We start from the raw sequence: 17,907 nt of genomic DNA, 5'->3' as shown, positions 1-17,907 counted from the left end.
AATAAAACCCTATTACAACATTCCATACCAATATGTATGATAATATTATAATTGTGCTTCAAATCACCGTTCAAAGCTATTCTTTATGTTTGGTATCTCTTTTGTTTCACTTTGACCAACTGCATCTGCTATATGCTCTGCACAGCCCGCGCATACATGTACAATACACACACACACACACACACACACACACACACACACACAGAGAGAACCATCGCCTCCCCAGGCTGTTTGATACCACCATGATCATGCCAGGTGCTGCAACTCTCCATGAGGAAAAAGGCTGTTTGTTATTACGTGGAAGCTGATATTGCTGCCATGTGCATTTAGTAGATCCCATACTGCAGAGACTGCAGCTTTACAGGTATATTTAATGAGATGCACAGATGGAAGGAGCCTCAAATCTTTTTCTAACCAAAAGTAAATAAATCATTTTAAAAAGTACCTATTTAAACTTACTTTTTTTTTTTTTTAACTTTAAATTTAAATTGTCTATCTTATCTGGGAAAATAAAAGTATTGCAGGTCTGCATCGTATATACTGTATTTGGGTTGTGGATTTGGTATGCCTTAAATATAGAATTTTATTTAACACAAGAAAACATTTCTGTGGACTTTACATACATTCAGTATACAAGCCAAATACATGAATAGGTAAAGCAGCCCTTAAATATTGCTGCTTGTGGTTTTTATCACTATTCAAAACACAAGGTAAGTCCCTTGACGGCCTCTCTTATAAGCATATTTTTAACAAGTCTTTACCAAGGGAACCCAGGGCTCTTGATGAAGCTACTGGCTGGAGCAAGTGTTGCACCGCTGCAGTGAAACCAGTGCTTCACTTTCTCATGATGACATAGGATGGAAAAACTGTCTCAAAATAATTGCTCTGAAGACTATGACATGATGTGAAGCAACAATGCCTTTCCCAATTGATGTCATGGCTAATTATATGAAGCAGATTGTATTGTTTCCATGTAGATGACTCTGTGGGAAAAATCAAACAGCTAAGAGACGGACAAGAACCCAAAGTACATTAATAGCAATCATACACATGCAGCAACAACTCAGTCCACCCAGGCTAATGGATGTTTTGTCTAACCATCACCATAACAGTTTATGTGTTGCCACAGCCAAGAACAAGAAGGGAACACCCACTTGAATAATGTGAAACTGTTGAAGACACACCTACCAACTGGCACTTCTTAAGTAGATAGCATCCAGCAAAGCATATAGTGCTTAATCTGTTCATTGGAAACCTCTCTGCAGACTACAATGTGGCCTCAGGCATCAAATCTTCTGTTTGTCATGGCAATACTTAGCATACCATTTCACTTATGATGGCATGTAAACACTGCGATGGGAAACCATGCTAGTTAAGTCTGGATGAAATCGGCAGCCAGAGTGTACCCAACTTGTACAGCAAAAATACATACGTATTTAACACAAACTTAAATACAAAAACAGTTATTGCTGGAAATATTACATTTATTTATAAAATAGATATATTAAGACTTTAGATTGCCACTGTGCAAATAAGAGCAAGCACTATATAAAGCACTTTATAATGTTTAACATTAAATATTGAATTGTAACATACAGTATGATATTACCTCAGAATAAAAAACAAAAGAATTTTTTCAACAACATTTTTTCAAAGCAACACTAAGAAAATAAATTTGCATTATGCTTACAACATTTACCACAATTCATTTCAATCTTCAATCATAGAAGAAAACAGGCAATGCAATATTACATGATAGCACATTTATCAACATTACTTCTGCACTTATTAACTAGCAGGATAAAATGCAAACCTAAAGATAAGTGTTGTGTAAAAATTTAACCTTTACACAGTAGTTTGATCATTAAATCAACTACACAGATGTACATCCCTCACTGATGCCATGCAACCGTCAAAACTATAAATGTTAAGCACTGCAGATTGCAGTTCTGCAGTTATACACAGTATACTGTACATACATACATTATTATCTTTAAAACTTTACTGACAATATCATGCTTGCTCATTTAATGTCTTTTTGACAACCACCACTTTTGAAAAGCAATACATGCAGGCAAAAAACAGGAGACAAGCAGAGTAGGTCCCTTTACAGAATATGATATATGTTAGCCCATCTTTCTTCTTGTACATAATGAAGTTCAAGAGACTTGACAGAAAGGAGGATTTAAAGCAATTGTTCTGCCTTCACAATTCTGTCTCTTTTTCTTTGCCTTCACCTGTTTCTAAGTAATATTCATCATCTGTTGTCGTGTCTGAGCTGCTGTCTGAAGACTCATCAAAGGTACTAAGGCTGGATACATAACCTCTGGAGGGCAACAGCCCTCTGGGGGACAGGTTGTCCACTTGCTGTGATGCTCCTGGTGAACTGGGGGAGGTGGGGGAGGAAAGGCTGGGAGGTTTTGACATGCATCTGGACACTGGTGACAGGGGAGAGGTTAGAGGAGGGGTTTGAGGAGCTTCTTTATCCCATGCGATGTGACAAGTGTTCATGTTAGGGCTCCAAAGGTGGGCTGACTTTGTAGTTGTTACAGGTGGAGAAGGAAAGTCTTCTGAGCTCCAATTCGCTAAGCGCCTCGTCAGTGATCGAGGAAGAGATTTGGATCTCATTTTACCAGGGTCGCTGGTGAAATATGACAGTCGACAGTCCTTACTGGGCTGGCAATCATATTCTGTGGTCCAATCAGGAGTAATAGACCACTGATCCAAGTCCTTGCCAGCATCTCCACATGTTAATGCAGAGTCAGAGAGGTCACCCACACTCATGAACCTGGATCCAGTGGAGATGCGCCCAGGCCCTGAAGGACGACTGGACAGTACCGAACTCACAGAAAACGACCTCCCAGGCTCAATGCCATACTTTAAGTCTGCATAGGAGGATGCCAAGCGTTCCTTGTCCTGTCCTGGACCTGCACTTGGAGGACCAGTGGATGCCCGGCTTCTTCTTGAACGCCCCAGGTGGATTCCCTCTCCCGGCTCACATGGTGAGAGGGATTCTCTGTGACGCTGTAGCTTTGGGCTATAGAAGACACTGTCGTCTGTAACATCCATTGAGGAAAATTGGGAGACAGGGGAGACAGGGGAAAGAGAGAAGAAGGGGGAGAAGGGGCTCCTGGGACTGGATGTGGACTTCCTGAACTGAGTGGGATAGTCAGCAGAGGGGTTAGGGCTCCTACAAGGACTGGGATCTCTACAATAGAGGAACTGGTTTATTGCTTTATAATCTGTCCCGTTGTCTTTGTAAAAGTCTAATTGGTGCGTTGCTGGGCTGGTTATTGTCAAACGAGGTTGGTTTTGACTTTCCATGTGTTCTGCACAAGCAGTTTGCACCTCTCGGTTAGTTTCCGGAGTTGATTTGTCTGACCAAATGTAAAGCTCATCTCCTGCCATTGTACTCCCAGCAACTGAGGGTGGTATGACAGTGTATCTGTTTTTTGTTGTCCATCTATTGGTAGCATCTGTTCCCTTCTCATTGTCCTTAAGCAGCATCCCTTCATCCTGCTCTTGCTGCACTAGCTTTTGGGTATTCTCAACAGTGATATCAGTGACATCACTTGATCCACTAACAGGAGGTGTTTGAGAGGCTCGCTTCCATTTCCATGGAAACAACATATCATCATCAGACCGTCTGGTGCTGAATGTTTGTCTCAGTCTGTTAAAGACCTGGTCAATTTTGGTCTTGCTGGCCTTTTCGGACTGTGATATTGACAAACTGGAGTTTGGTGTGCTGACACTTTTCTTCAGTGCAAACCGGCTTCTCTTTGGACTTTGTTCATTGTTGCTCTCCACTGGAAAAAATCTGCTTTTACCCAGTACATTCTCTTTCATTCTTCCGTTAGAGCTTGAACTGCTTCCACTGGAGCTCTGATCTGAATGACTATGTGGTTCTCTTGCAGCTTCCTTACTTTGCATTCTGTGTGACCGTTGACTTAACGTGGTCTCCATAGAAGCCTGTGTGTTTGCGGTATGTTGCAACGGTTTAGGCGTGGTCTTCATTGGGGCAGTTGTAGCTGTATCTACTTTAGATTTAACACTGTAAACTAGAGTCTCAGTTACACATGTTGAGGAGGAACTATGTGCCTCATGAAGTCTGTTGTCGATAAGTAATATCTGACCATTCTGGTAATCTTGGCTGTTGCTCTTGCTGTGATTATTGTTGACTTGATCAGTTTCTGAAACCCCACCTTTTGCACGTCCATGGGTGGTGGTTTTGACTTGGAAAGGCAAAGGTAGGGATTGGGGTAGGCTGATCGGGGACAGAGGGGGTTTGGATGTGGGCAAGGTCATGGCTGCAACTGAATCAGTACACATAGAAAGATGTGGGGTATAATTTGACTGAGACTGTTGGAAGAGGGGTGATCTGGGTAATATAGTCTTAGTTTCTCCCTGTGTTGACCTGGTAGACATGAGAGTAGAGTAAGGTGGGGAGCTATAGCGAAGCTTATAGCCACTTGAAAAGTCAGCAGGGAGGGAGAGAGGAGCAGAAGAACGGCACTGAAGTGAGCCAGACTCCACCGAGAGTGTCCTCTCCTGTCTGGGTGTGGTTACGTCCCTTCTTCCCTGGTCAAGGATCATAGTGTCAGTAGGTCTTTGCTTAGACCTCTCTTGGTCTCTGGACAATAAATCAGCAGAGTCAGATGACAAGGATCGATACTTCCCTCCTTTCACCACCTGTATGCTGGTTGTTTTTGGGCAAGGAGAGCAAAGATGAGATGCGTTTGTGGTTGGACTGCTTGATTTGTGAAAGGAAACGATGGATGGAACTTTGCAGCTTTGCGGGGAGCTGGAGCTCGTTGGGACTTGAAATGGCTCTGCCTTCTCAACTGTCACAGGCTCAGAATGCTTCAGATCCACTGAGTCCTCCCATGTTACTCGTCTCACTCTCTTTCCCTCTACACGGTGCAGTTTGTTTGGGTCACTTTCTGGGCTGTTTGAGAATGTCCTTCCCTCCTTAAGACTGGAAGTGACTGAGTCGTTGGAGCTAATAATGTTAGGGGTGGTAGGTGGGGCTAAGAGAGAGGTGATAGTGGTGGGAGAAGATGCAATAGCAGGAGTTACAGGAGGAGTAAGGAGGGATGTGCTGGGAGCAGTTATGGCTACAGGATGGCTGCCAGTGGCAAAAGAATAGCTGGTGGAAGCAGTGGATACTGGACTGTAGTTTGTTTTAGAGAAAACATTGACTGTGGGACTCAGACTAGATACAGTTTTAGGGTGGAAAGGCTTGTGAACAGAAGCAAAGCTTCTTTCAAAGCCAAGAGGTGTGGCATGGCCAGTGTATGGTGAAGCACAAATATCGGTCTGTGAAGCAACTGGATGAGAGTGGATGGAGGAAGTAGTTTTAGTGTTTGGGGTTAGGGGTCGACCAGAGATAGTTTTAGAGGTAAGACCGTGACTATTGAGAGTGTTGGTGGTAGCAAGAGAAAGAGGTGGTTTGGGAAACTTTTGAGAGTCCTTGTTGTGTGAAGATGCGGGGGTGCTGTTGGTTTTAGATGTGCAATGATTATTATTGTACTTGCTGCTGCTCTCAGTGGGTGTATTTGAGCTCTTGGGATTTGGCAAAGTAGGTGGTAATTCAGTTACGTTTGCTGTAAATGAACTAGTATTTACATCATGCCTGCTGAGGTCTTTAGGAGGATGACTCAGCATTGTTTGCTCTGTAGCTCTGCTAATTTTAGAACTAGAAAAAACATCAGGCAAACTATAAGGCTTTTGTGGTTCTCTGTTGTTCAAATTGAAGCCATATTGCTGTTTGACAAGCCTGTCTGATCCGTGGTCAGGTGAATCCTCAGCTATTCTTTGTTTGACGTTGTCGGTTCCTCCCTGTTTTTTCACAAGAAGGTTCATGTTACCTTTGCAAACTGACTCTGTTATGTTATTGTTGTCTCGGTTATTGGGGATTTGACTACTAAATCTTCTGTTGTCAGTTGGACTTGGAGAGGCCAAGTCTCTATTATCATTCCAGGGTGGAACTAAGGGTGTGTTTGATTTTTCTTTGATGTTCGTTGTATCATTGAGGGTTAGAGGGCAAGGACCTTCCTGGGTAACTTGTTTCCACCAGGAAGTGCCTGTCAGGGTGCTCTTTCTAGGGAGGGAATGGGTATTTAGGAGGGAAGACCGTTCATATGGGAAATGTGTTGGTGAAGAGGCAGAGCCCTCCGAGAATACATTTGTACTTTGGTCTGAACCCTTGCAGTTTTCTTGCCTCTCTGTTGGCTCTCTAATTGGAAATGCGTGTTTGAAACATGAAAGACTGGGCTGGGTCCTAGTCATTGTTTGAGCTTGTTGGGAAGAGGGTGTGTCTTCTGTGTCTTTGCTCGTGGGTGAAGCTGAAAAGAAGCGTGTTTCAAATGTGTTCCTTTCGGTTTGGTTGGAGGATGATGGGGAAATTATCGGCCCAGTTTCAGTTGTCCTACAAGAAATGGACGATGGAGAGCGTGGAGGCTTTGACCTCTCTTGTCTATTATTGTTGAGAAAGGTTTGAGAAAGGTGTGTTGTGAATAATTGTCCATCTTGATCACAAGGCGAACTGCTTACAGGCAAAGGATTTATCTCGGGGATGGGGGAGGCAGCATTAGTGTTCCTGCCATTTGAGTGACATCTTCTTAAAGACAGAAGCATCCTACTGGTTGTTGGTTTCGAGCTTAAAGATGACAATCCTCCTTGATGACCAGTGTGTGGATTCCTCCTTTGTTCATTTGGTTCAAGGGAGAGGGGAGACACAGCTGTGGGTACAGGGCGTACAGCGCCTGCATACATTTCTTTGTTGTCCATCCTTCCAGAGTCTACATCCAAAGAGACAGTCTGAATTATTTTCCTCTTAGATTCATAGTCCAAGCTTGCAGGTCCACTCTTTGTTGACCAGCCCACTGTATTCCTCCTGGTACCCAGAAATGGCACCCTTAATTGGGCTTGCGATCCATCTGTCAATGACCTGTCTATAGTCTCCTGAAAGCGTTCATGGCCACGGTTTGCCGCAGTGTTTGTCACATCTTGTAAACTCGCCTGGGCTTCAAAATTGCCCGTTACCTCAGGTCTTTTGGTCCGTCTTAGCCGGCCATTCCAGTGAGGAGCAAGAACTGATACCACAGTGGAAGACAACATGGCTCTAGTAGGGTTGGACAGTTCCACAAGATCAGTATGTTTCTCAAGCCCTGTATGGTCTTTTATATCTTCTTCTAACTCAACTGATCTAGTATCACTCGTTGGTTGTGGCCCGCATGGAAATATGTACAAGCCATTAAACTCATGTGATCCAAACTCCCCATTTGAGAAACTATGAGTTATACTCAAGTCCCTGGTAATCTCTGGTTCATTGCAAACAACTGAGATAACCTCTTCTTTCTTCTTGGCTGGGAATGGTATCCTTTCAGATAATGTAGAGTCACTGGCTTTCTTTATAGAGGTGTGTGGTGGGGACGTTTGTCCACTAACCTGTCAAGACAAAAATAATTAATGCAAGTGAACAGATATTGTATCCTGATTTATTTATTCATGCTAACATCTGGAATCCGCTATATATTTTAATGTTTTTAAATCAATTTTGATATCTAACAATTTATATGACCACACAATATCTTACACTAGATGTTTGCATTGTTACCACAGATCAGCTTTGTATAGTGGTATCATTAAAGCCTAACATTTTTCATATGGCAACTTTATATCATATGAATGCAAATTACTTGCATGCTGAAGTAAAATGCTTTCTTTTTACAGTAAGTATGCAACAGTGGCCTGCTATCTCAATTGTAAATTGTGTGCTGGCAGAGGCCAGAGCTTTGTTGAAGCTTATGTTCCCATGGTGTAGCTATTTCAGAGATTCAGGCCTTGACAAACAGGTTATTTTGAAAGAAAGGTGATTTCCAAGGAGACACACACAAAAGCATACACGCCCTGTCCCTTCTAACGCCTAAATAATAATCATTCTGATGTTTTTAAGAACATGCAATTTCACTTATGTTGCGATGTTTACACAGATAATTACTTTGTTATATGTTTAAGATTTGTTTTTAGATGGTGTTCTATGATTCCAGCAAATTCTTACCTGACAGCTGCTGTTCCCACTCTCAACCTGCTGTGTTTCAGTTAAACTGGCAGAACATAAGAGAGGGAAGACATGAAAACCATTAGGCATACTAATTAGGATTCCACCAGGCACTTAACTGCATTTTATTAAAATAAATCGTAAAATTAAAAAAAGATATGCAATAGTTTTGATGTAAAGTAAAAAAAAAAATTTAAAAAAGTTTACTATGTTTACCTTCATCAAATCGCCTAAAAATGACACAAGGGTGCGTCAGTGTAACTATGCAGACCTCTACAATCAGATTTTTAACTCGATGTTTGATTTTTGTATGAAGGAGATGTCTGGTTAACAGGGCGCATCACAGCCTCTTTATCAACTTTCTTTTTCAGCAGAAGTAGCGTCTCATGTGTTGTCCTTGAAACACATTGCAGTGCAAGCATTAACTACGTGACCATGTACGACCACATTACATTTATAGCTAAAATAGCATGGGTCCAATATAATCATACAAAATGGTTAAACCAAATCAATTTCTTCTTTTTATATTTGTATCGTTACCATAGGCATTGGTGGAAAGTTTTCTTCCATCTGTCTGTTGTGGCGGGGCTTCGAATGTCTCTCACTTATGAGAAAACTGCGCCGCTGATGTCCTAATGTCTTTGTATCTTATTTATGTCAAAATAAAATTCCCCCATAAAATGAAACCGGAGTGAATGGCTTGTGAATAGCTTTAGATTGTGTTGTAAATCGCATGCAAATATATAAAATGACTGTGGTATTAAGGTGTTCTCCCTTACTTGTTGCACAATTGAGGCTTCCAGAAGCGGGCTTTATTATTGTTATTACTGGATGTGTTATTCACATCAAAAATGAAGGCAGTAAGAAATTCCCTATCAGTTAATCATCTAGATGACGCGAGTTTTGCTTTCACTCATCATGTAAGTTGCACTGTTCTACATGTTTACAGGAAATACACTTTTAGAGATATATCATGGACACTTAAATTATTTAAGAGGAAAGAATGCCTGTGTAAACTCTTGGCTTTAGATGTTGTGTATTGTGCAATATTTCATATTGAGATTGGGAAAGTTGAGGAATCTTAATTGTTAAATTAGGTTTGACACAGCAAGTCTTCATTGGCATTGGGACCAACCAGCTAAAAACATTATGAAACTGATAATGTGATTGCTGATATAATTAACAGTAAAAGCTAATAACATACCCAGCCATCCTGTGCTCTCTACTGTTTTTGTGAGAAACATTTGAGAAAATGGATGTCTCACAACTTTCCAAAGCAATGCTGATCAACAGGACGGTCAGCATTCCTCTCCTCTGTCCCTCTTTCCCTGTCAGTTTACTAAACAGTTTTCTCACAGCATGTGCACTGAAGTCACACCTCATAAGCATTTATGAGAGCACTTACAAGGTATTTGTGTGTTGAATATGATAGCGCATGGATCACACATGGGCATACTGTTCACACACACACACACTAGATCACACTCAGTGCAAACTGTCTATATAAGGTCATGTTGGATGGCATGAAAAGACTGCAAGTGGCACGCAGACACTAAAAAGGGGTGTGTTCTCGCTTGAACCAATAAAGCCAGTTTGATCAATGACCTCTAATGATAAGGGTTTTGTGCACACACTGCGTCACATATAGGCATGCAAATATGCTCAAGGGAAAATGTGCAGCACATGCACATACCTGTGCTGCACATGCCTTCTCCACCAGACACAATGTCAAAACAATTAAGTCATATCAGATTGTATCTAAAGCAAAAGTTAAATCAGGAGTGAAGCCTAACCTAAAATGACCTCCAACTGTCTTATATTGCTGCCTTGAGGAAGTACTGTGTTGCAAAAGAAAACAGCCCACTGGTAGATGATTAATGATAAAGTCAGGCTTCCTGAAAGGACGACAGGAACTTTATATCTTCCTAGACTGGATACCGGGGCACGTAGTGTGAAGTTACCATACCAAGAAATATGTGCATGCTGTTCACTCATGGAGAGACAAACAAACGAAATAATCACACCATGTTCTGCCCAATCTTCGTGGTCACACAAGCGGGTGCACTTCCTTGTTCATACAAAAGAGCTGGCCCTTCCAGATACTGTGTCACATTCTTGAGGATGCAGACAGGGTTCAGTTACTGTTTGACTAAATGTTAGAGAGGACGTGTGATTTCAGTGACTCTGAGCACAGATGTTGGTCTGTTCAGCTAAATGCCAACACCCCACTGTTGGGAAAGTTTAGGGAGTAGCAAGACTCATTTAAGATAGCAAGCAGTTCAGAAATACACTGAATTTCATTAATACTTGGCTCAGGAAATAATATATTCCTTTCCTTGCTTGCTTACCTGTGCAAACAGGGGTCTAAATTCTTCTCGAGTCTTGGCTCTGGCTTGTCAAGGCCTAGATTTCTGGAGAGTCTGAAGAGAAGGCAGGAGGTGATTCTGGGTCCAGTGGGCTTCTGGTTCTGGACCTTTGACTCAACACAATGAGCAGCCTCTTCTTTTCTTCGTCTGTCTGTCCTTAATATTAGTGCTGCAATAGATTCAGAATAGGGGATTATGTTTTGGTCACTGCTGTAAATTCAAAGATTGAAAAGAATACCGAAGTGTACAGAAATACTCCTTGTATAACACATATTGTGCATTTGTCTGATGTGTGTGTGTGTGTGTGTGTGTGTGTGTGTGTGTGTGTGTGTATTCATCTCACCTTTGTGTGTTTCTTCCTGTCTGATGGCTGATGGGTGACACTGCTTTCCAGATGGAGTTTCTTCATAATGATCATCATCATAATGATTCTCCTGCTTGAACCTTTCACTGATCTTTTCATTCTGCTGTTTTCTAAAAAAAACAAAAAAAACAGAGAAGATGAGGAACTTAATCTAATCAATTAAGATTTTCACTTGTGGAAAAATGCAAAACAAACGTGCTGATTCCAGCCCTAACGCCGGCCACAGTACAGCTCCTTAATGAAGCAGCATTCCTGCTGCTGCTAGCGCTTCTTCTACATATAGTTTGCTTTTCCCGATGGCCAGAATGCAATTTAAATTTATTTTAGACGGAAAAACTGTGCCTATTAATTTATGAAACTGTGTGAGTCACTGCATTTTCCATAACATTGTCCAGCAACTATGCGATACAATGTCAAAATACTATCAAAAACATCATTTTAACCATCTATTTTTGCTGTGAGCCGTGTGCTACACATGGGGAAAAACAGGCAAGACCGTAAATCTCTAGAAAGAACACCGCTGACAAGCAGCTGAGCCGCACCTGAGCCACGCTCTAGCCTGTAAACATGAGGGCTGAAAAATAAAAAGCAAGAGGTTCATGCAGGCATTGTGGTCCGGGCGTAAGTGCCTTGCTGAATGGCAATTCAAGAGTGGGTAAATTCAAGCTGGATATGGTCAACAGAGTGTGAACTAAGCTGCTTAGTGCATGTGCGCCGTAGCTACAAGGTAGCCCCTAATTGCACAAACAGATAAGCTTAAATTGTAAACATTCAATTTCTTGCTCAGCATCAAATGGGTGGCCTTCCAGGCCTTAAGTATGGATGGCACTATTATTTTTACTATGCCGAATATATTAAATCATTAATAATTTTGTCTAAAAAAGGTTAAAAAAAATAAATAAATGATATATATATATATATATATATATATATATATAGATATATATATATATATATATATATATATATATATATAGATATATATATATATATATATATATATATTGCTCGAGCACAATGTTAGAGACAATTTAGATAAGTGCCAAAGGTTCATCGAAGGGAAATCAAACAGCCGTGCTTCCCTCATCTTATCAGTTCTGCAGCGCTGGACTGATAAGCAGTAGTTATATAACAATTCCGCTCTGCTCACTCCACACTTTCTCTTAAAACCAGAGCTAACACTCCCACTCGCATAGTCACTAAAACATGCACATACACATTTACTGCTGCAACCCGACGCTGACCCACGCTACTCTGCCAACTGCTGAGCACGACGATGACAGCAGAACAAAGATGAGGTGGTTATCTTAAGACATGTACGTCACTCAGACCTTTGTTCAATGAACATAAATTAAATACAGCAATCGTCTGCCACATTACATTCCAGGATCCCTTTTGCTCTTTTTGATCTGATTGAGCAGTTTACTGTATGAAAGGTAGCCTGTGGTGCTTCAAGTGATCACAAAGTGAAGCATTTAGATTTATTTCTTAAATAACAAGGAGCATCTCGGCCTCTCCCTATCCACCTTGCCTTCAGGGGCGACCTGAAGAACCTCATTAGAGCTTAATCTCTGTTTGGCTAATGTAAAAGCCTAACATGATATGACATGAGAGAAAAGCAGGAACTAATAAAAGGAGGGAGGGAGGATCTTCAACAGCTTTTTCAGTGCCAAGGCTGGCATGCCTTCCATGTGGATGGTACAGAGTGTTTTTAATCCTACGTCTCCCCGAGGCAGCAGCAGAACAACATCACATCACACTAATATCAGTGCTTGTAAACCTGTCGGTAACCATGTTTGGATAGTTGAAGCAGTAAGTGTTGATGGGTGATGTTAGGTGATGAAGGTACAGAAGTCTGAAGTTTAAGATAAGTGGTTCAGTCCATAAGAAAGTCAGAAAACTGTGAGAAAATGCCCATCACAATTCTGTAGAGCCCACCAGTTGACGTCTTCAATTAGCTTGTTTTGTCCAACAAAAGTATAAAACCCAAAGATATTCCTTTAGTTAAGGTATAAAAGCAGCAAAATGTTATGTTTTGGGAAGCTTTCTTAATTGAAAAATGACCAACGATTAATCGAACATCAAAATTGTTGGTGATTATTTTTCTTTTGAATGATTAATCAACCAATTGAGTGATTGTTTTAGTCCTAACAGCATTTCAAGCACATCGTCTGTTGTAGGTTTGTGGCTGCAGGTGTGAATACATAAAAGACACATTAATCCAAAACAAACAAAACCAGCTATTCAAATGTCAACTTAGGCTCTAGGGAAATTTAAATTATTTCCTAAAATTGTAAAAACCAAAAGACGAATCCCCTGATTGAGAAAATAATCAGCAGGCGAATCAATATTGAATATTTATCAGTTGCAGCATTGCTTTTAGAGTTGTCTGATTGCACAACAACATTAACTGTAACAGTTGGTGTTAAAAATGACTCAGGTCGGCCTGTCGTAGCTGTAAGGTCATCGGTTAGTGTGACAAATATACTGGAGGTCAGCATCACTCCGATTTGTCATTCTATTTGGGTCGTGATTTATTTTCCTCCTAAACATTAATATATTTCTTCATATCTTTAAGTTTGCATTTAAGGGCTATTCTCATTAGATGTTTACTACATTAATCGTTTGGTCTATAAAATGTCAGAAAACAGAGAAGTCCAAGTTTAAAATACCTGATCATGACTTTATAATTTTTGTTAATTTAGCTGTGCTACTCATCAAGCTCTCCAGGTACCCTTCAGGAACTATACCGCAGAAGCTCCTGTAGTACAAGTATCACCAATTGGGAATAACAGTTGAGCGGCAAAAAATTCAATCAACAACAACATTTTGTTAATCGATAAACGCTTTTAGTCATTCTCTAGTTTCAGATACTAAAATGTGAGGATTGTTTCTGCTGTTCTGTATCATTGCATATCTTCTATCTTTGACTTTAGGATCGCGAGTCAATCAAGCAAAGTATTTCAAAATGCCAGCCTGGCCTCTGGGAAATTTTAGTGGCCATTTTTCTCCATTTTACTGCATTTACCAGACATAACCGGTCACTGGAGAAAAATAATTGACAGATTGAAATATCAAATATTTTGATGGTTGCAGCCCTACCTTAAAAAAGGACTAGTTTTCCAAAACGGTTGTGGTGAGGGGACACTATGATTTAGTACGGATTTTATTTATTTTATAGCATAAAAGTTCAAGTTAAAAGCTTAAAGGCATTAGTGATGCTAATCCTGTGTTGACGAAACAGAAACAAACTGCAACCTCCAGTCAACACTGCAGCCATGTAGCGTGCATGCTATTTGGGCCGTGTGAAACTGTGTCTCCGTTTGTTTTGATGGTTTGTGATTTAATGCATCATTGTTATCTTAGGAAGGCTCTTTGGGCTGCTCCATTATGCCCAGTGTGTCTCATACAAGTACGTTGGTGTATTCTTCACTTGATGTCAGCCTCGCTGTGGGTGTGTGCCCATGTCTGCCAGCTAACACTTACATAATGGATGCGGCCTGAACTACAGTGTGGGTGTGTACTCAACACTGGCAAATGCGTGCAATTTTTTCCAACAAACACAAAAAGGATTTACACTCTAAACGTCTTCTTAAGATTGAACTTAATGACTTTGCAGTACATGAGCCGCAACAAAAAAGGCCAGGGCAACGTGAAACTTGTTCTGTTTGCTGCCACACCTTCGTTGTCTGTCAGATTTCCAGGGGATCTGTTTATTTACTGAGCCTATATGTGGGTATACAGTAGGTGGGTTTAGAGGGTATTAGCAGGAGGATGTGCAGATAATCAACAGATGTAGGGCTCCAAACATGCCCAGGCAGCTGCTTGGTGTATCTCTGTAACTCTGTTAAACTGCAGGCCTGGGTGTGCGTGTATGAGCTCGCCTGCTAAAGCCACTGAAATACGTCAACTTGATGATGCTGGGTTACAGTGGGCATATTTGGATTACAGTGTTTTGTTTAGTGTAGAGGAAATGCATACAAATAGAGGCGATGAGTGTTTGGTAATAAACGCATCATTCATACATGATGGGCTTACATAATAGCCACAGTACTCAGTCCCAAACCTACGTTCAGAATCTCCTTGGATATTTCCTATATTCAATATCTGAAAGTTATCTCGAGTCCAGATGTGTCACGCAAACAAGAGTTAGATGTCAAACCAAAACTTATTAAAACATCTGTCAAATTGCGTAAACCAAGGAGAACAATCGTTACCGGCTACTTTCCACCGACAGGACACCTGTATTTATCCAACATAACATATTAAACATATTTGTATGCAAATTCGACTCCCTCAACAAGTTATTACCTTCCTTTAAGCTTTCAAACACAGTGTGGTTGGCAGAGTCCAGCGGTGAACCAAGTGTAAAACGTTGAATTAATGGAAAAGCTCAATGCCGAATATACTCAAATATGGTCATGATTCGTGAGACATTTTTGTTTAACTGAGGGAGACGTGCATCTTTGCAGACACGCGTTGAAAACTTAAACGCACATATTTATACACGCAGTTCGGCGTAGGGTTCTCTCCCTTCAACAGAACTCGCGTCGCTGCTAAAAAAAAAGTCTCCAGAAAGCAAACGGAGACATAAAAAGTGCAAAGCAACATACATAACAGGTCGATAAGGAGTACAATGAATACAGGATAAATACAAACTCGTTGTTAGAATACCCGTTAGAATAGATTTTCACCTACCTCGCAGTTGTAGTACGCGTTGCTCGGCTGGTTGCTCGTGTTGTCCTGTTCAGAGGCGTTGCTGTCTCTCCTCCTCCAACTCTGAGCTCCAGCTCTCCTGCGTCACTTGTTGACATAATATTTTAACCGGTTCGGTAAGCCTTCACTATTCGGGCGGACAAGACGATGCACCTTAAAAAATGTCGCGTGGGATTTAGCGCAACTTGGCCTGCGGACAGGCAGTTTATGTCAATGTGTCACTATGGAGGTGAAAGTTCAACACCTCCTGATTGTCAGGTGAGCGGAACCAGTGCGACTATATAATTACGACTGGCCGCGTCCCTTTCCAAAGAAGTTCCCCCCATTCGGTCATTTCCTTGTCAGGACACGTCAGCTAATTGGTGCTTCTATATTGTAGAAGAGATACAGATTCATTGTGACAAACTACACATTCCCAAAGTGTTTAATTAGCTAGGCTACAGAGACATTATTTACCCACGTAATGTGCAAAACCTTGAATACAAACTTTATAAATCACAAGATGCACATGTGCCAATTCAGAAATCACAACACGACTCAAGTCCCAATGTCATACAGTTACCAGCTCCTAATCTCAAAGCTAATGAAATGAAATATGGCCTTGGGTGCTTTCAGATTATTTATTTTTTCAGACAATTAATTCCTCAGACATCAACCCCATAATCAGTAGTGTAGGGCCTACTCTCACGCCCTCCACCACTTTACACAAACTCTCTGCAGCTTTGGCTTCATGCCGTTTCTGCACGAAGACGAGGAACAGTGCCCTCTTCCTGTTCTGACTGTTACTTTTGTTTCTGCTGGCATAAAGAGGGGGTTTTCCACTTGCAAGGATGCATTGTTAGTGTTCAAATCATAGTGTTGTCAATACCACATCAGCAGGTTTCGAGTTTTGAACATAAAAAAAACTAAACAGGGCAGTCAGAGGGAATCAGAGGTGATGCAGGGACATTTTAGAGTTGGATGAAGTTTAAAGGTTTTGCTGACAAATAATATCAGACGCAGAGAGTTGACCATATAAGAAAAGGTTCACATTTCTTCACAACTCCGTCTAACTTTATCATGGGGTTTCGACAGTCTTAATCAAATGGGTATCTTCCAAAGTTACATACTTTATTTGTACAAAATGCCCTCGTGTTTCCCTGAACAGTGTTTCCTTGTTGAGCTGCAGTGAAGGGATTGTGACACAAAGATGGAATTCTGCACTGAAAACACTGTAACTTTGGAAGATTCCTATTTGATTTGTCTAACTCTGACTGCTGAAGCCTCATATTTAACTACTGATAAAGTTTGGGATACAGTTCTGTGCAGAATGAGGATTTTGGATTGTGTCTCCCACCACTTACATTGGAAGCATGTTAGGAGGGGATCTCTTTATGTCCAGTATGAGCATGAGGAATTTACACATGGTCACCCGACTACCGTTTTAAGACTCCAAAGAAAATCTAAAAAATAGTGAACCTATCCTGAAGTTTTTTTTCAGGTTAAACATTAATGAGATAAATTGATACAAATAAGGAGGTTAAAAAGAAGCCCACAGTAATTTTAATTTAATGGAGATTAAAATGGTCTGAGCTGTTGCAGTGATGTTTATGAAGGCGTTTATGATTGCTGTGCTTAATCTGGGCAGACTGAGCTGGTCTGTGGTCTGATCGAGGTGCAATTTAAAAATACACCAGACGAGGTCAGTGTTGTCTCACAGAAAAAAAAACTGCAACCAACAGCAGTTCATCGATTCATTTTGACGGATTAATCTAGGTGATCATAGATCATAATTATATAACAGTGATATCATAATAATGATATTGACATTGTTTTATTGCAGCGCAATTTATAATCGCAGAAAATTGATATGTTACTGTTTGTAATTGACTGTTTATTGATTTTAGTTGTTTGTGCATGTGTTCAGATGTCTATACAATAACAATAAAAGACAGAGAAAACGCTACTGTAAGCCTTTTTTTCCACTGTTACATGTTGGGTTCTATCACATTTAAATATCTCCAATTCATGCGGAGGATGAAAGGGTTGACTCTCAATTACTCGGTAAACATAATCCAGTAGTGCTTCGGAGGAACCCTACCATCCTCCTCCTCCCCCTCTCCTCCCACAGAGGATGCAGGACAGTGTTGAGTGGTCCTGAGCTCGGACTTCTGACTGCAGACAGAAGTGGTCGCGATCACCACGAGGACAGTCAGAAATCACGCTCTTGGATCAGATTTCTGTTGTTGTTGTTGGTTGTTTTTTTTGGTCCGGTTCCCCCCCCCCCCCCCTCCGTATCCTTCAATAATTTATCTTGGCTCACGAGAGCATGACGGAGCTCGGACTTGCACATTCGGGATGATCTTAATAATGGTTCGCTTCAAACGCACATTACCACGGAGCTGCAGTTGAGGTTTCAA

General features: G+C 41.0%; 1 protein-coding gene across 1 annotated transcript in view; it reads left to right on the top strand.

The window, feature by feature from the left end:
* The first annotated feature begins 2,897 nt into the window (after positions 1-2,897).
* LOC142971839 (receptor activity-modifying protein 3) overlaps positions 2,898-17,907 on the top strand; it is a 35,025-nt gene continuing 20,015 nt past the window's right edge. The window contains exon 1 of the mRNA XM_076112534.1: positions 2,898-2,976. Within this exon, the coding sequence (XP_075968649.1) occupies positions 2,898-2,976 (79 nt within the window). The remainder of the gene's footprint in view (positions 2,977-17,907) is intronic.

This window comes from Anarhichas minor, unplaced genomic scaffold, assembly GCF_050575085.1.
Source record: "Anarhichas minor isolate MPS153535 unplaced genomic scaffold, ASM5057508v1 ptg000050l, whole genome shotgun sequence".
Classification (NCBI taxonomy): domain Eukaryota; kingdom Metazoa; phylum Chordata; class Actinopteri; order Perciformes; family Anarhichadidae; genus Anarhichas; species Anarhichas minor.
This window is presented reverse-complemented; position numbering and strand designations above follow the sequence as displayed.